Source organism: Lutra lutra, chromosome 16 (assembly GCF_902655055.1).
Source record: "Lutra lutra chromosome 16, mLutLut1.2, whole genome shotgun sequence".
Classification (NCBI taxonomy): domain Eukaryota; kingdom Metazoa; phylum Chordata; class Mammalia; order Carnivora; family Mustelidae; genus Lutra; species Lutra lutra.
The window spans coordinates 17,222,967-17,242,389 of NC_062293.1; the positions used below are offsets into that span (position 1 = coordinate 17,222,967).

A 19,423-nucleotide genomic window follows, 5' to 3' on the forward strand; every position below is an offset into this window, starting at 1 on the left:
CACAGCAGTGTGCTTGTTAGACAAGTATCCGGAGTGATCTCACTAGCACTCTCCATGGTTAGAAAAGGACAGAGCATTTAGCAGGATTAGAAGGTGACTAGAGCAAGAGAGATTAAACACAACCCCCCACCATCCCACTTCCTTTCTCCAATAAAGAATGTTTATCAGTTTGCATCCACGCTGCCATTCACACTTAGACACCAAGATACTCCCAGGGAAAGAGTAAGATGTGCAAAGGTCAAAGACACTGAACCCACACAACACCATTAGGCCAGGTATTATTATCCCCATTTAACAGTAGAGTGAACTGAGGCTCAGAGATACAGAAGCCAAGAGTAAACGGCCTGAGGCCAGCAGCTAATAAGGGACATAGTTGGGATGTCAACATGGCATTCAGGGACCCAAATCCAAAGTTCAAAGTTACTACACTGAGGTAGCCCCACTTACCCTCAACCCAGCAGCTCCAAATCATAGAAGACGACCACGGTTGAAAGCACCAGGAAAACTGTCAGTGAGGATTATTGCTAAAGGCATAGAGTAAGTCCGCCAAGACGGAGGGGAAAAGAGATTTTAAAGTCTTTCAAAATATTCAGAAGCACATGGCTGTCCTCTCCTCCTTCCAAAGAAAGTTCTTCATTGTCCAGCCAATCAACAATTATTTAATGAGGCCCAGCACCATACTAAGCATAAATACAAAAATTTAAGACACAGTCCCTGCCAATATGAGGCGTACAACCTTACTATTTCTCAGGAATTACTCCAGAGTTAAAACAAAATCTGGACTTGGATGCCTGTATTGCAAGGAACATTCTTTCAAGTCAATATTTCAAAGAAAAACATCACACCCCACATGTATCATGGTATGAAACTTCTTCCTAGTAATATCAACTTCATTATCATCAACAAACAGGATTTACTTTTGTTAAAATTCACCTTACATTCCCCTCCTAGATCTGTTAATTTGAATAAACATTTTTCTCAAAAAAGGAATTTTCAAAGGTGAAGTAGGGGAAGTGCATAGGTACACATTTGGCCAAGAGCCATCTGCGCAAACGAGCTCTAGACTACCGCATGTGACCCAGCTCATCACCAGGCCGTTTCTATGAATGTTTTGAAGACAACATAAAGCACGTCTCCACACAGGACATTACTGCATCCAGACGACGGAGTCAGCACCGCGGACAGCGGTTGGGATTAGACATTTTTCGTAGCAAAATTTAGCACCAACTCAGGGGCAGTAACAGGGGTTGCTGGGAATTTCGTCTCCAAAATGAACCTCTCAATCCTCTTTCACTCTCAGAACTCACAGGTGTGTGGTTCTGGAAACAGAAACTAAGCAACACCGCAAGCCGAATGGAGACAACTGAACTTGGTGACGATTCCATCCCAGGAGTGAACCTCCTGCTTTGAGCACAGAACATTCAGCACAGAGGAGAGAAGTGGGAGCAGCTGTCTCAGGAGCCTGAAACCTGAGATGGTGATACAAGGACACAAACACGACCTTTACCTCCCTTCCGTAACCCGGCCCTTTGCTTGACTGCGTGGCCCCTATACAGAGCCTCGGCCTCACACTGGGTTACTTACCCCAAATGAGAGGCAACAAGGGGAAGGAACTAGCATGAGGGAAGGACTGGATGACGTTCTAGTGTTACGGACTCTGGATACTCTAATGAAGAAGATCTCAAGTTCCTTTCAATAAAGTACATTAAACCAGGAAGAACATAACTTATGGGAAAATTTCAGAGCTGAATTTCAACCCTGTAGCAAGCAGGTGTCTTTCTTCTTGAGGACCGTTTGCTTCGAAAGTACTGAAAAGTGAGCTGCGAGCTCTGGCAGTGATGGGGAAGAATGACAGGTCCTTCCTCATTTACAAAATGCCACTGAAGTCTAACATGACTCTGGGCAGGCAGAGCCACCGGACCCAGGACAGCACAGCTCCACCTGGGCCCCATGCCAGCCCTCCTCCTCCTGTCCACCACGAGGGCCTCTCAGGCTGTCGTGTGCCAGGAAAGCCCTCCGGACCCCTCCATCACCTGCTAAGTTGACCCTTGAAACTCCTGAAATGGAAGGTAGCGTTTAAAATGAAACACTGATTTTTCTTCAAATGTAAGCCTGGTTTTCTTGTAGCATGGCTAAGGCACAGTGTGAGAAAGCTGCTCCCACTCCCAGCCACACACCCATCCTCGGCTCCTCACACGCACACATGCACACAGAAGAGGCCAGCTGAGTTTGCCACGATGCACGGCGAACGGAGCGCTTCCGATCACTTCTGCGTTTTGAGCTGGTTGGAGAGCCAGTCCAGGCCTTCGTAAAGCCCATCTCCACTGGTGGCACAAGTGGCCTGAATGTACCAGTTTCTCTGGCGGAGGGAATGTAAGCCGAGCTTGTCTGTTATTTCTGCGGCGTTCATCGCATTGGGAAGATCCTTGAGAAAGAAAATTCAGGAGTCAGTTTATAATGATTCCTTTTTATAATGAAATACGCTCTTCTCCCAAAACCTCAGTCACAGGGCGCCTAGGTGGCTCAGTGGGTTAAAGCCTCTGCCTTCAGCTCAGGTCATGATCCCAGGGTCCTGGGGATCGAGCCCCGCATCAGGCTCTCTGCTCAGCAGGGAGCCTGCTTCCCCATTCTCTCTCTGCCTGCCTCTCTGCCTACTTGTGGACTCTCTCTCTCTCTCTCTCTGTGTCAAATAAATAAATAAAATCTTAAAAATAAAAACAAAAAATCTAAGGGACGCCTGGGTGGCTCAGTCGGTTAAGCGTCTGCTTTCAGGCCAAGTCATGATCACAAAGTCCTGGCATCAAGCCCCCTCATCGGGCTCCCTGCTCGGCAGGGAGTCTGCTTCTCCCTGTGCCCCTTCCACTCTCTCTCTCTCTGTCAAATTAAAAAAAAAAAAAAAAAAATCTAAAAAAAACACAACAACCTAATAAAACACAATACAATATAAAACAAAATCATGTTTACAAAGACCCGAAGGGCAAGAGAAATGCCTTGGATAAATCCGAAGTGACAAAACACGAAGGACGCAGCCCCGTCAGATGAGCATGAGCTCAATCACAGAACGAATGTATTCGTGACGGAGAAAGTTGAAGGAAACACATCATGACCTGACTGAGGTCATCTCAGGCTGGTACATTCCATGACTCTACCTCATGCCACGATGCTACCTTCTTTCCAATCTTCGCTCCACATTGAATCCCAAGGAGGAACAGCTCAACACTTGGCCCTCCTCCCACCCTTCCTTTACTACTCTCCACTACATTTACACGAAGCCCCTTCTTCCTCCTTGACAGACCCTATATGATGCAACCATCTCCTCCCTCGCTGTCCCTGTCCCCTCCGTTCCAGCTGTGCTGGCTGCCTTGCTATTCCTAGCCCCATGCAGCTCCCTTCCCGCTGGCCTTCCAATCTGCTCAGATGTCGTCTTATCATGGAGGCATTCTGGCCCTTTCCCACAGCCAGCCTGCCCGCCTCCTCTGCTCACCTTCCTCTACCACACTTCCAGCAGACACACCTAGTATTACTGACTGACTCTCCTACCACTAGAGTGTAAACTCCATGAACACAGGGACTTTTGTCTGTCTTGCTGCTCACGGCTATGTCACCAAAACAATGTTTGTATCTTAGTAGATGCTCAATTCGTATCTGTTGAATCCATGAACAGAAGACATAAGCTAAAAAGGAAGTCGGGGGAGGGGGGCCCTGGCTGGCTTAGTTGGTAGAACATGTGACGAGTCTTGATCTTGGGGTTGGGAGTTCAAGCCCCACACTGGACAATGGGACTAGAGCTACTTAAAAAAGAAAAAAGAAAAAAGGAGGTGGAGGGAAAAGTTATGGTAGGGACTAGAGAGAGGGAGGCACACAGCTAATTTAAATATCTGTATTTTTAAGTGAACATCTAGCAGCAATTTTGGTCCCAGTACCCAGAAAGCCAACAACATACCTGTTTATTTACAAACACCAGTAAGACTGCATCTCTGAGCTCATCTTCTGCTAACATTCTGGTTAGTTCCTCTCGGGCCTCATTGACTCGCTCTCTGTCATTACTGTCGACCACAAAAATCAGACCTGGAAAGAAATCACAAGCATGTTGGTGATCTGAACCTAGAAAGTGAGAACGTTTACATGTCCTTATAGCTTCTCCCTACCTATGCATATGGTTTCACTGAAAGCACTCAGGGAGGGACATCTACTCTCCAGAGTTAGAGAGCCTGCCAAGTTAGAGAGCCTGTCGCACCACAGGCCCATCTTTTTGGAAGTAAAGAGGCTTTCCCCAGGTTAACAGAAGAAAGAATATAGAGAAAAGATTAGGTTCATGCTTAATCACTTCACTTCTACATCCTGTTAACATAACAAAGTCCCCATAAAACCCAGGGACATCAAAGTTCGCATAAACACCCCTGGTCGGCAACACTCTGCAGACACGTCACACATCAGGTAGCTGGAGGTCGTGCGTCCTGACAGAAAGGACAATGTTCTGGGGACACCCACATTTTCAGCAGGTGTCCGAATGAGGGAGTCTTGTACCCCTAACCTGGGAAGTCTGGCCCAACTCCAGGAAGTTGGTGCCAAGAAATCGTCACAGGATCCCATTCCAGACAGCATCAGAGAAATCCAAGGAAGCACAAGACGGTCGAAGAAAGATACCATCACACTGAGTTTATGCCAAGCTGGCTGAACCATGCACAGACCAGGTCATCACTGGCTGGGCCAACACGAGTTCCAGAGGATTCCCCAGGGGGAAAGCCAACATACACCCAAATACAGAACGGGGAAGACCCCTCTCAGCCATAGTTTCTGTGGCAATAATGATAGTAAGAACTGGGTGGTTAACTGAGGTAAGTCTTCTGGGAGACAAATACGGGAAGCGGCTGCCAGAACGAGTTTGCTCCTAAGCCGGATCATGAGGATACGGGGAAGAAAAAGCCTTCTCCATGGTCCGTCAGTCAGAACATCCTGCAAGTATTACTACCTGGTCGCTGCTGGACTCCACCTCTAAAACACAGGCAAACTGAAAGGACTCAAAAAATGCCTAGGAGGGGCACCTGGGTGGCTCAGTGGGTTAAAGCCTCTTCCTTCGGCTCAGGTCATGATCCCAGGGTCCTGGGATCGAGCTCTGCTCGGCAGGGAGCCTGCTTCCTCCTCTCTCCCCTCTCTCTCTCTCTGCCTGGCTGTCTGCCTACTTGTGATCTGTCAAATAAATAAATACATAAAATCTTAAAAAAAAAAAATGCCTAGGATGGCAAAGGAATGAGATGCCACGCCAGATGAAAAAGAGCAGATACACCAAGGGTATTTTATCGCGAGAAAAGACTCACTGGAAGGACTGCCAGCTGTCTTTACGTATCTAAAGAGCTATGCCATAAAGAGAGGTTCAACTTGTTTTATATACAGCTCTCTTCGTACACTGACGATCAGTGGGTGCAAACTACAGGAAGTCGGCGGACAGAGAGTCAACAGAACTGAAGAGGCAATGAGCTCCCTCGGGAGGCAACCCCACCACTGGAGACACGCGTGCCCAGCTTCAGCCACTGCCTGTGGGGACACTGCCAGAGGGACCTCCCTGGTAGGAGAAGTATAGTGGGACAAGATGACTTCTTGGCGCCTTCGGACACTGGGATTTTACAGCTGTGTCTGGGAGGGAAAATCAGTGCCTACCCTCCCCGGCCTTCCCAGCTCTGGAGAGGCCAAGTGCGGCAGACAGTTTCCAGGTGTTTGGGGACTGCATGTGAGACAAAGTCACGTCTGTTATATCACAACAGATTTCAAAAGTGCAGAACATTCAAAACCTCCCCCCAAAATGTGATAGTCTACCTGTAGTATAACCAGGACTCTGATCTTAACTAAGCAAACAAGGTTATCCAGAAATTCAGGGAGATCCTGGCAAAACTGACAGGGTGGGAGCAGATATATAATCCCTTTGCCAATCCTAATAAAAATAAAGGTTTATAAATATTAGGGCCCATTTCATACTGTTTTTAATGTAAATCCTTATCCGAGAAACAAAAGAACCTAGCATCAGGTTGACTTCACTTTTGAACTGGAAGAACCTAGAAAAGTAAATTTGCACATGAATAGTGTGTTCAAATTTGTTTTAAATGGGAGGGGGTAATCCATTTCCGGCTGCTTGCACATGCATAAAATATCTTTGGACCAATATACGAAGAATACAAGCGCTTGTCTATGGGAGTGGGGAACTGGGTGGTTAAGGAAAAGGAATGAGACAATGACTTTTCTTTATATTCTTTTCTATCTTTTGGAATTTTGCACCATATAAATGTATTCCCATTTAACGAATTAAAATAACTGAACCTACAATCAAGGAGAAAAACCCTTCCACATGGGAACTAATGGACCATTTTATGCACACTGTATAACATAATCAACTAAGAAATCACACAAACAACTCAAATTTCAATCTCTACAAGTAAAGCCTAAGTGAACACACAGTTAAGTGTCTTATTGGAGAGCTAAAAGCTATCATTAAGTCTGTCATACTCAACATACTGATGAAAAAACTTCAAATAAAAAAAGACAGCATGACCTCTGAGGAGACGGCAGGAGAAACAGGGGCAGCCTCCAAGGCTACTCCTGGCTGAGATGTCCGGATCCACCACAGAGAGCGAATCCATTCTTCAAACCGTCCCCATTTGCTGGTTTCACGAAGAGTCTAACTGACCCACCCCAGGGTCCTAGATCAAGCCAGATGCCTGTCATCACCGCAAATTACTGAAGTTCCATAAAATCGGGCTTGTTATGAAGAGAAGATTGAAAACAAAAAGGCATTCCAACTTGGTGACCGAATATGATACTACATGCGGCAAAAGGACTCCTGGCCAGAGAATGAGGAAGTAAAGCCTCTCACCATTTGGGCTCAGTGACGGTTAATTTTATGTGTCAACGTGACCAGGCCATGGGGTGCCCAGACGTTTGGTCAAACATTATTCTGGGTGTGTCTGTGAGGATGTTTCTGGCTGAGGTGAGTAACGTTTGAATCAGGAGACTGAGTAAAGCAGACTTCCCTTCCCAGCGTTGGGGCGGGGAGAGGGCGGAGGTGCTCTCCAATCCACTGCAGGCCTGAAGAGAACACGAAAGCAGTGGAGAGAAGTCTCTGCCTGACCATCCTGGAGCTGGTCTTCTGCCCTTGGACTGGACTTTCCACCTTTGGCTCTCCCGGTTCCCCTGCTTGCCAAATGCAGATACTGGGCCTACTCAGGCTCTAGTAACCATGTGGGCCAATTCCTCATAATAAATCTGAGACAGACAGACAGACAAACAGACACACACACACACACGTGTAACTCCATCCATCCTCTTGGTTCCGTTTCCTCTGGAGAACCCAGTCTATAAAGGCTCCTATCTGAGTGTCTACTACCTTCCAACCACAGAACGAAGCATTTTATAAAATCCATCTCATTTAAGCCAAATGATCCAACACAGCAGGTACTACCTCCATTTTATAGATAAGGAAACAGAGACAAAAAAAAAGACGAACTTTCCCAAGGTTTCATAGTAGAGCTGGGGTTCAAACCCACACTTTCTCATTTTATTAACTAATAAAGAATCGCAATAGTCTGGCCAAAATGGCACATGCCAAGCCAAGTTACACGAACACTCCGGGTATCAACAGTACTGTGTGCAGGGGATTGAAACACAAAGACACACGTATCGGAGAGTCATTATGGAAGTTGCTTGTGCTTGCTCTGACAAATAGAATCTTCTTAAAAAAATTTTTTTAAAAGCCCGAAACCAGTGGTAAGGAAATGAGGCAATGATCTGGGATACGTGTGTCAATTCACGCACTTTTAGAATAGCGGGGCAACAGGGAGGGACCCCAGCCACACAAGATGCTGGCATCTGGGGTTCCAGCCTTGCCTGTTCATCTCTTCCTCACCAGCGGCATGACTTTTAGATATTCTCAATGAGTTTAAAGGAGTTTACTGAACTCAAATTCTCTAAAACCTGGTACTTCGTCTGAGGCACATACAACTTTCAATTAAGCAAAAGACAACTTCATCAGGAGAGCCATTTTTTAACTAGTCTGCATTAAGAGCAGTTTTCTTTTTTTTTTTTTTTTTTAAGATTTTATTTATTTATTTGACAGAGATCACAAGTAGGCAGAGAAGCAGGCAGAGAGAGAGAGAGGAGGAAGCAGGCTCTCCACTGAGCAGAGAGCCTGACGTGGGGCTCGATCCTAGGACTCTAGGATCATGACCTGAGCCGAAAGCAGAGGCTTAACCCACCAAGCCACCCAGGTGCCCCAAGAGCAGTTTTCTATGTAGGGCATTAATGCCCAAGTACTTTTTCTAGGAAGGCAGGGACCATTTTCCCAAAAGAAACCTCCCCAGTAAGTTTAAGTGGGCCGTCAGAGGAGAAAGAACGACTGGCGGTTCGTATAAAATGGCGCACAAGGGTTTGCTTCAAATATCCATCTTTAGACACATTAATACAAACGGGTCCAAGGCCAGAGACTGGACAATCTTTACCTTGGGTGTTCTGGAAATAATGTCGCCACAAAGGTCTGATTTTGTCCTGGCCACCAACATCCCAGACCGTGAAGCTGATATTTTTATATTCTACCGTTTCCACATTGAAACCTAAATTGGGAAGAAGGAGAAAATTTTTAAAGAAGACTTTAAAACAATTCAAATGAATTTTATCTGACATTTGGACAGTTATTTTTTTTAATTTACAAAACAACTTGCTAGTCAAAATCTTTAGCTCACAGGGGGAGCCTGGCTGGCTTAGCCAGTAGAGCATACAACTCTTGACCTCGGGGTCTTGAGTTCAAGCCCCACATTACTCTTAATTCAAAACAAAACAAACAAAAAAGATATACAGCTTACAAAACAGGGTGTATTAGTCTTCCATTCACCGTGACAGGTGTCTCAAACCTTCTCTACTCTCCAACCTCACACATCCTCTCTCTCAGATCTTACAGCGTACTTCAGGGCAAACAGAAACCATTAATGAGACTGACCTCCACCTTCTACCAAACCGTAGAAACCTACCTACCTCTGCACCCATACCTCTTTCTCTCCCTATTAGAAGAGAAGTGGGCAACTATCCAATGGCCATTCCATCTAAACATACAGTCTGGACTTCTCCTAAGTCTCCAACCCATTCTTCTCAGCATGCTTAAGTCTTTACATCTTTCAAAAGAGCCCTTCCTTGGAGCGCCTGGGTGGCTCAGTCGTTAAGCGTCTGCCTTCGGCTCAGATCATGATCCTGGAGTCCTGGGATTGAGCCCCCAAGTCGGGCTCCCTGCTCAGCAGGACGCCTGCTTCTCTCTCTCCAGCCCTGCTTGTGTTCCCTCTCTCACTGTCTCTCTCTCCGTCAAATAAATAAATATTAAAAAAAAAAAAAAGCCCTTCCTTGACTCCCCATCTTCAACTGCTCTCACCCTCAATTTTCCCTATCAAAGCCAAACTTCTCTAAGAAGCTGAGTCACATTCACTGCACCCACTGCGTCACCTATAACCCAACAGCACCTTCTGCTTCACTGTGTTACAAAGCTGGTCTGGCCAACGTGAGCAACGAGCACCATGTCAATAAACCCAACAAATACTCCCCAATTCCTGTGTAATTCGATTTTATATCTGACACTACTGCTCACTCACTTCTTGAAACTCTTCCCTGGTTTCCCATTTTCCTTATATTTCTATGGCTGAATCTCCTTGGTCTACTTAGTGAGCTCAACCATATTTAACGGATCCTTAAATGAGGGAGTTTCTAGGACTCTGTCCTGCCCCATCCATTCTCCTCTTTCCACTGCCCCAAGAGGTAATCTCACTCAGTTGTAGGGCTTCGTTACCACCTTTGTGCTAACAACTTTCAAATTTACATTATCTCATCCCAGATCTCCTGAGCTTCAGGCTCATAATCCAGCCTTCCATCCAACATCTTAGATTAAATCTCTCAAAGGCTCCGATAAGACATTATGTCAAAACTGAACATAAGATCCCCTCCCCTCCAGGGATGCCTGGGTAGCTCCACTGGCTGAGCTTTCGAATTTTGATCTCATCAGCTCAGGTCGTGATCTCAGGGTTGTGGAGTTCAAGCGCCCTGTTTTGCTCCATGCTGGGCATTAAAAAAAAAAAAAAAAGAAAAGAAAAAAAGATCCCTGCCCCTCTAAGTTGCTCCTTTCCTAGTTACTCCCGCGCTGACTTCATCCTACGAGCTAGAAATCTGGGAGGCATCCCTGACACTTCCAACTCTCTCACCCCTAAAAATCTCATTATCAAATCTTACCCATAAAACCTCCTAAATATCTAACAGCCACCCTAACCCAAGAGACAGTCATTTCTAGCCTCAATTACTGAAGTAACCTAACTACTCTATCTGTACCTACTCTTCCTCTTCTCCGTCCATTCACCATTTTCCAATCAAAACTTTCAAAATATACAATACGGTCATACCGCTTCGCTACACATTTACGCTTGACTAAGATATTTAAAATAAGAGGGGAAAAAAGAATCTCTCCTTGGCTTCCCACACTCAAATCCCAAACATGACCGTCGAGGTCGACCACAACCTGGGCCTGCTCACTTTCCAAATCTCACTTTGAGTCCTGCCTTGTTTTAGCAAGAGGCACTCACTACACTGCAGCGGTCTCAATTCTTGCTAAATAAATGTGTAAACTCAGTTCCATTCTAATTCTAAAGTGATGAGGGAAGGAAGGTGAGGCGTGAAACTTAGCAAAATCATCTTAAACGTGATCTGGAGAAAAAAGTGAGTCAACGTAACCAGGAACTCTCTGGAAACAGTTAACAAGTTCTTTGTAAAGATATTACCAAACCTTAGGAATGCATGAAGTAATTAAGTTCAAATGACTACAGCAGGGAGTTGTCCAAAAGAAGACACACATACCCACGAAAATTTAGTATAGGATAAAGAAGGCATTTAAAATCAGCAAGGAGGGGCACGTGGGTGGCCCAGTGGATTAATAAGCCTCTGCCTTGGGCTCAGGTCCTGATCTCAGGGTCCTGGGATCGAGTCCCGCATTGGGCTCTCTGCTCGGCAGGGAGCCTGCTTCCTCCTCTCTCTCTCTCTCTGCCTACTTGTGATCTTTCTCTGTCAAATAAATAAATAAATAAAATCTTAAAAAAAAAAAATCAGCAAGGATGGGGCACCTGGGTGGCTCAGTCGGTTGAGCTTCCAATTGCTGATTTCAACTGGAGTCATGAGATTGGGGTCATGAGATCGAGCCTCATGTCAGGCTCCATGCTTAGCAAAGAGTCTGCTTGTGCCTTTCCCTCTTCTCCTTTCCCCGCTCACTCTCTCTCCCAAATAAATAAATAAAATCTAAGAAGAAATTATAATAAAAAAATAATAAACCAAATCAGCATGGAAAAATTACCCAATAAGTGGGTGTGGACAACTGTCTACCCCTGCACATGTCCAATATATATGTGGCCATTTGGGTTTAATTAAAATTAAGTACAATTAGGGGCACCTGGCTGGCTCAGTCAGAAGAGCATAAGACACTTTATCTCAGAGTCATGAGTTTGAGCCCCACCTTGGGTATAAAGATTACTTAAATAAAACACTTCAAAAATATTTTAAAATAAAATTAAGCACAATTAAAAAGTCAGCTCCTCAATCACACCAGCCACACTTCAAGTGTTCAACAGCCACTCGTGGCTAAAGGTACCACCATGGACAGCATGGACACAGAACACTTCCATCACTGCAGAATGTTCTACTGGACAACACTGGCCTACTCATTTGAAAAATATAAATCCCTACCTCACTCATAACAGAAAAGTAAACTTCAAATAAGTAAGATATTTCAATGTTTTTAAAAACAAAGTAAAAATAACACAGAAAGTTAGCAGCAGAAAATACTGGTAAATACTTTTATGACCCTGGAGTAAGGAAGACCTTTCTAAAAATGATATCAAAGCTAAAAGAAAGAAAGAAAGAAAGAAAGAAAGAAAGAAAGAAAGAAAGGAAGAAAGAAATTGGTGGGATGCCTGGGTGCCTCAGTCAGGTAAGTGTCTGCCTTTGGCTCAAGTTCTGATGTCAGGGTTGTGGGACTGAGCTCCCCATGAGGGTCCACACTCATCAGGGAGACTGCTTGTCCCTCTACTCCTCTTCCCCGCACTCATACACTCTCTATCTCAAATAAATAAATAAAATCTTAAAAAAAAAAATTGGTAAATTTGACCACCTCAAATTCTATATGGCAAAACACAGAAAAAATGAGGTTGAAAGACAATTGACTGGAAAGCTAACAAATGAAAAGAGTTGCTCCAGACCCGTGATATACCTCTTCAAATGGCTAAGAGACAAATAAACACGCTAACAAAAAGGAAAGACAGAAGAACCAAATTAAAATCAAGGCGTGGACTGGAGTGCCTGGCTGGCTCAGCTGGTAGAGGACAGGACTCTTAATCTCAGGTCGTGAGTTCAAGCCCCACACTGGACAGAGACTACTTAAAAAATAAATGAATAAGGGGCACAAGGGTGGTTCAGTTCGTTAACTATCTGACTCTTGATTTTTGGCTCAGGCCATGATCTCAGGGTTGTGGGACTGAGTCTCAAATCTGGCTCCGTGCTCAGCTGGGAGTCTGCTTAAGATTCTCTCTCCCCCTCTCGCTCTCCCTCCCGCAGCATGTGCACGCTTGCTCTCTCTCGCTCTCTTGCAAATAAATTTTAAAAAGCTTAAAAACTCAATAAAGAAATAAAATGGAGTCATAGAACAAATATAAACAGCCAACGGATGTTTGAATATATCCACTTACAATAAAAGAAATCCCAATAAAAATCAGTGTTTTTTTTCCATCCGTTTGGGAGAAATGAACACTTTTTAATAGTCGGTGACACAGCCTTTTTGGAGAGAAGTTTGGCAACGTGTATCCACATTTTAAATGTACATAAGTTTTATTTTGCTCATTTTTTGTTTTGTTTTTTAAGTAAACGCTATGCCAGTGTGGGGCTTGAACTCATGACTCGATCCCGAGAGCAAGAGTCCATGCTCTATGGACTGAGTCAGCCAGGTGCCTCTAAATGTACGTTAGTTTTAACACAGCAATCCTTCCTCCAGAAATTACTGCAAGGAGTAAAGAACATGTCTGCAAAAATGTTAAAGATGCTTACTTCAGTGTCATTTACAAAGAATCACCACAAATAACTGAACCAAACATCAGTGGAACTTCATTAAAAATACAGCCACATAATGGAATAATATCCCATTATTAAAATTTGACGTCAATCTGTATAAATTGTTATTTAAGCGCCCAAACTTAGTGACTTAGAATAATGATTCTGCCCCTCCAACAATTCTGGGGGTAGCCTGGGCTTCAGCTACAGAGTCCCCTGAGGGCTGAACTGGGCCCCTCTCCCTCCAGGTAGTCTTTTCATAACACTGAGCATCCTTTTACGGTGATGGCAGTGTTCCAAAAGTACAAGCCTCAAGACACAAGCACTTCTTCAATCTTTGTTTGAATTACATTTGTTGATGTCCCCTTGGTCAAAGCAAGCCATGTGGCCAAGCTCAGCATCACTGGAGAAGGGAATGATTCCCTGGGGGCCATCTGTTTCACAAACTATAAGATGGATATCCCATTCACTCACCACATATTTATTTACCGGACAGCTACTATGTGCCAGGCACTTTGCCAGAGGCCTGGGAACAATGGTGAAAACAACAGACATGGCTCCTGCCCTTATCTACACACTGCTGGAAGGAAGGGAAGTGGGAAAGCAATGCCAAATATGTTGAGAATTTCTAAGAAGTTCTGGTTACTATGGAAACTTTTAACAGGGGAAAACCAGTCCAGGCCATCAGGAAAGGTGCCCCCAAGACATAACGTTTAAACTAAGACCAAAAGAATGAGCTGGCATTAGCTACATAAAGGGGGAGGAGACTGAGGAAGAAGGCAGGAAAGCATTCCACAGGGAGGAAATAATATAAAAAGAGATCCAAACATACTGTTTAATGCAGTTTGAAAACAGCATGCATATGATTTTACAAAGGTATTCACCAAAATCTTAACCGTAGATTGTTTTTTTGAATACTTGTTGATGTTTTTGTCTAACATTATGGAAGCACAAATTATTTTTGTAATTGGAGAAAACCAAGCAATTATGCTATTTTCATTTTGGACTAATAGCATTTTTTTTTAAAGATTTTATTTATTTATTTGACAGAGAGAAATCACAAGTAGGCAGAGAGGCAGGCAGAGAGAGAGGAGGAAGCAGGCTCCCTGCCGAGCAGAAAGCCCGATGTGGGGCTCGAACCCAGGACCTGGGATCATGACCTGAGCCGAAGGCAGCGGCCTAACCCACTGAGCCACCCAGGCGCCCCAATAGCATTTTTTAAAATTGTGGATGTGAACATTTCCTCCATCTGGTTTCCTCCTTCTCCAAATGTTGCAATCTCTGAAACTATGGCCCAAGTTCAACTTGATCATTTGGCTTCCTGTGACTAATCCAACATTCAGAACACTACTTACTTCACATGTCATCCTGCGGGGCCTATTCTAACTCAGGAGATTGGCTCTAGAGGCAGTTCATAAGGCACAGATTTCGTCCTATCAGATCTGCCTTTGCAAAAAAATGGCCCACAAAACACAGTGCTAGTTTGCAGGAATAACTCTACTGCCAGGTTCTCCTCCAGCACTGGAACAAATCAGTTTCTTCAGCTGGACACCAACTCAAGGAATTGGCCTGAGCCAGAGTAAATAACATCACACTGCATCTTTACACCCTAGGAAAAGGTTAAGTGTGCTTATCCTAAATGTGTCCGTTTCCTGGGGACATACTTCCACTTAGAAAGGCCAGCTGGAAGGAAGATGGACTGAAGGGCAACAAGAGATTCCCAGCTCCCATCTCAGGCTTAGGCTGGGACACACGCTAATTGACTGGAACAGAGGGCATAACTGCCCTCCCTGGTCATTTGTCTAAGATTTTATTTTTAAATAATCTCTACATCCAACGTGGGGCTCGAACTCACAACCCTGAGATCAAGAGTCACAAGCCCTGGGGCGCCTGGGTGGCTCAGTGGGTTAAAGCCTCTGCCTTCGGCTCAGGTCATGATCCCAGGGTCCTGGGATTGAGCCCCGCATTGGGCTCTCTGCTCAGCGGGGAGCCTGCTTCCCTTCCTCTCTCTCTACCTGCCTCTCTGCCTACTTGTGATCTCTGTCAAATAAATAAAATCTTAAAAAAAAAAAGGGACGCCTGGGTGGCTCAGTTGGTTGGGCGGCTGCCTTTGGCTCAGGTCATGATCCCAGCGTCCTGGGGTCGAGTCCCACATCGGGCTCCTTGCTCAGCGGGGAGCCTGCTTCTCCCTCTGCCTCTGCCTACCACTCTGTCTGCCTGTGCTCATGCTCTCTCTCTCTCTCTAACAAATAAATAAATAAAATCTTAAAAAAAAAAAAAAGTCGCAAGCTCTGGAGCACCTGGTGGCTCAGCTGGTTAAGCACTGGAATATTGGTTTCAGCTCACGTTGTGATCTTGGGGTCCCAAGATCAAGACCCCGCGCTGGACTCTGTGCTGTGTTAAGTCTGCTTGGATTTGTCTCCCTTTCCCTCTGCTCCTCCCCCACAAGGCTTACTCTCTGTCTCTCTCTAAAATAAACAAATCTTAAAAAAAAAAAAAAAAGTCACGGGGCGCCTGGGTGGCTCAGTGGGTTAAATCCTCTGCCTTCGGCTCAGGTCATGATCCCAGGGTCCTGGGATCGAGCCCTGCATCTGGCTCTCCGCTTGGTGGGGAGTCTGCTTCCCCCCCCCCTCTCTGCCTGCCTCTCTGCCTACTTGTGATCTCTCTCTCTGTCAAATAAATAATAAAATCTTTAAAAAAAAAAAAAAAAGTCACAAGCTCTACCGACTGAGCCAGCCAGGCACCCCTGCCCTCTCTGTTTTAATCATTATCTTTTTCTTTTTTGCCAAGCAGAAAACGTTAAGTGTGCTTATCCTAAATGTGTCCGTTTGATTACCCTGTAACCCTAGCAATGGTCCTAGAGATGCCAGGGAGCAATTAGGAAATTCTTTATTACCTAGTTTGGGCCTCAAAAAGTTTATGCTCTTGGGGCAGAAAAGATTTTTAAAAAGAAATATTCAATAACATAAAAGGCATGTAAAAGTATAACATACTAACTTGTAAACTGGTCTCATCATAGGTCATGAACATACCTATTGTAGGGATGGTAGTCACAATCTCTCCCAGTTTCAATTTATACAAGATGGTAGTTTTTCCAGCTGCATCCAAACCCACCATAAGAATCCGCATCTCTTTTTTCCCAAATAAACTTTTAAACAGTTTTTCAAAAACATTCCCCATTGTGACTGAATTCCGTTACCTAAATGAAAAGAAAGGCAAGTCAAGTAATTGTTCTTTGCAAAGATACAAAAACAACATACATAAAATACAAGTCTCTATTAGAGGTGACTTCTAGCAAAAATTTAAACAATCTTAAGTATAATTTGGCCAAGAAAGAGTAGTGTGTTTTGTTTTCAAAGGGAAATTCAACTAAGTCTTTTGATGCCTTGCCAGAAAATTCTCTTTTCCACTGCAGCATCCAAGTGGGGTAAGTGGAAACACAGTCTCAATGCTACCTCTATGGCAGCAGGCTTTGGTCAGCCTATAGCAATGCCAAAACAAATACATCTGAACTCTCTTGAAATGAGAACTAATGAAGCAGAGAACCAGTTTATTTTACAGGATGTAAAGCCAAGTCCTTAAGATACATTAAATATCAAGATCTTTTAGAAATGTAGTAGTTGCCTTTGGCTAGCAAACAGTATCAACCCCCAGAAAAGAACCTAAGACAATTTCAGAGGGGAGAAATATAGCACTGGGACACCACATCGACTAACAGAGAGACTGACTGGCAAACATCCCCCGTTGACCATCACCTGACTCTCAACCAGTTTAACTTTTTATTGAAATGCAATTTACATAAGACAAAGACACACTTGATAACCAAACAGTTCAATGAAATGTCATAAACCAATCAAAATATGATTACCAGCAACCCGGATCTCCTTGTCTCCCATCCCAGTCATTACCTCCCAAAAGGTAATTACTATATTGACTTCTAACAGCATAAGCGTTCAATATTTTATTTTTTAGAAGAGTGCATGATAGATTCTATAAAGGCAATAGTAAAGACAGACTAGCTTTGCAGAAATTTATTCTACAGTCTTTTAACACATCAGCCTATTTGAAGTGTGAGCCTGACATATTAAAGACTTAAAAGTAGTCCTGTGTCTGCACCTCTAACTAAGCTCCTGAAAGTCTACAAAGATTCTTCAAAGATAAGAAAAAAGTCCTTGCTTCAAAAACTATGATCTTCCCTTTAAACTGCTAACCACGGGTGCCTGGGTAGCTCAGTCTGTTAGTCGCCAGACTCTTGATTTCTGCTCAGGTCATGATCTCAGGGTGGTGAGATCCAGCCTGTCATAGGGATCCCGGCTGGGCGGGGAGCCTGCTTAAGATTCTCTCTCTCTCCCTCTGCATCCGCCCCCCCCCCCCCAAATAAATAAAATAAATTGCTAACCAAAGAAAAACTTTACTCTCTAGCAGAACAGAGGCAAAAATGCAACAAGGACAGCCAGTCTCCGATTGGTCTGGACCCTAGTGATCTCAAAGGGGAAGTCACCAAATTCCAGAGCGCCCACGTCTGAAACTCAACGCTTTCCCACGGTAGCTTAACAAGGATGATGTCCAAGCATACACCATTCCATTCTACGACCAGAGAAGAGAAGCAGGGCATTGGGGCGCCTGGGTGGCTCAGCCGTTGGGTGTCTGCCTTCTGCTTCCGTCATGATCCCAGGGTCCTGGGATGGAGCCCCGCATCGGGCTCCCTGCTTGGCAGGAAGCTTGCTTCTCCCTCTCCCACTCCCTCTGCCTGTGTTCCCTCTCCCACTCCGCCTCTCTCTGTCAAATAAATAAATAAATAATTAAAAAAAAAAAAAAAAAAAGGAAGAAGAAGCAGGGCACTTATCCCGTCTAAAAATGAAGTAAAAGTGAACTGCTATAACCAAAGAATGACGAGTGCTCTAACCATTCATGGTAGGTCTGTATGTAAAGAATATACACGTCCAGGGCACTACAGCAATCAAAATCTTGTTGGGCGACAAAACGAGAGATGCCTTGTCTTTGGTTCCAAAAAAAGACAAATCGCATATATGAGAAAAACTAAAAGGATGTCAAGGCTTAAGGGGGGAGGTACTCCCTAATTAGATGTCCTTTGAGGCTCATACTCGCGCTCGATTCCCCCTCCCAACTACACACGGTACACCACCTAGGTTTTTCCCTCCTGCTTCTCTTTTCCTCTTCTTTCCACTCATCTGCCAGAGGCGCCCAAATCCCGCTGAGCCTCTGGAGACCCTCTGGGGAAAAACGTCCCAGACCCCGGCGCCTCTTCGACCCGCTCACCCTTCCCTGCCACAAGCACCAACTATCCATCAGGGAGGAACGGCGGCGAGACCCCCAGGGCACTAACGGGAGCGGGTGGCCAAGTGGACGTGCGCGGCGGACAGGCACGCGCACCGGGTCCTCGGGAAGAGCCTCGAATGCCTTTTCTGCCCACCCGCCAAGCCGCTCCGCCTCGAGATGCCGGTCCTCGGAAGAGCGGAGGACCACGGGTGGACGTGCCAAGCTTTCCTCTGGTCCCCACAACGCCGGCCCTACAGAAGGTGGAGAAGCACCAGGGAGCCCAACCCCTTTCCGCAGGCCAACCGCTACTCTCTGGTTTCCCGCCCGCTGATGGTGCGGAAATCCAGCCAGGCCTTAAGTGCTACCGCTTCTTCTCCGCAGCCGGCTACTCACCAGGCACCGCACTGAGCACGATTATCCACACCACTGCCTTTCGGATTTCGGCTCCCTCTTCAAAATGGCGACTGGCGCGGGGGCGGGAACCTCAACCAACCAATCATCCTCCGCCTCTTGGAGCTTTCGTACCAATGAGCTCGAAGTTCCGTGAGTGACGACATGTCTGACCAATGCAAAGGACAATAAGAGCCTGGTCGGGAGGAGGCCCGCCCCTCGCGGCCTAGGCGACGGCACGAAGCTCTGAAAATGCCGGGTTCATCTTCCAATGACAGCTCCCGGCGTCCGGGCGAGACTCTCCCACACGCCCCGCCCCAATGCCTCACATGACCAATCAAAAAAGTCAAAGGAGTTCCGATTTGCTCCGCCAATCAACTTGGAAAGATCCCTAGTATTGAACTAACCCGGGGAGCTTTTGAACCAACCGGGTGAGGGCATGTGGGCGGGGCCGAGTTCCTAGTGATATTTAAGGAAATTTGCCGCGGTTGAGCTAAAAGTAGAAACCAGTTTGGGGCGGTGTCCTGTATGGGAAATACCCAGATGTTAGCACAGAAGTTAGGCTTAAGGAAAGTTTCCTACTTAGTCGGAGGCTAGATTGCAGCCCTGCCTCTAAACAGATTGTCAATAGTTGAGTAAGATACTAGCC

At 45.3% G+C, this 19,423-nt stretch overlaps 1 protein-coding gene across 1 annotated transcript; it reads right to left on the minus strand.

The window, feature by feature from the left end:
• Window positions 1-606: 606 nt before the first annotated feature.
• LOC125087789 (ADP-ribosylation factor 2) lies at window positions 607-18,961 on the minus strand. Its single transcript, XM_047708451.1, has 5 exons — window positions 18,778-18,961; window positions 16,137-16,303; window positions 8,487-8,597; window positions 3,944-4,068; window positions 607-2,425 (listed from the first exon to the last, which is right to left on the minus strand). The coding sequence occupies exons 2-5, from the start codon at window positions 16,282-16,284 to the stop codon at window positions 2,264-2,266; spliced, it is 546 nt and encodes a 181-aa protein (XP_047564407.1). The 5' UTR covers window positions 16,285-16,303; window positions 18,778-18,961; the 3' UTR covers window positions 607-2,263.
• Window positions 18,962-19,423: the final 462 nt, after the last annotated feature.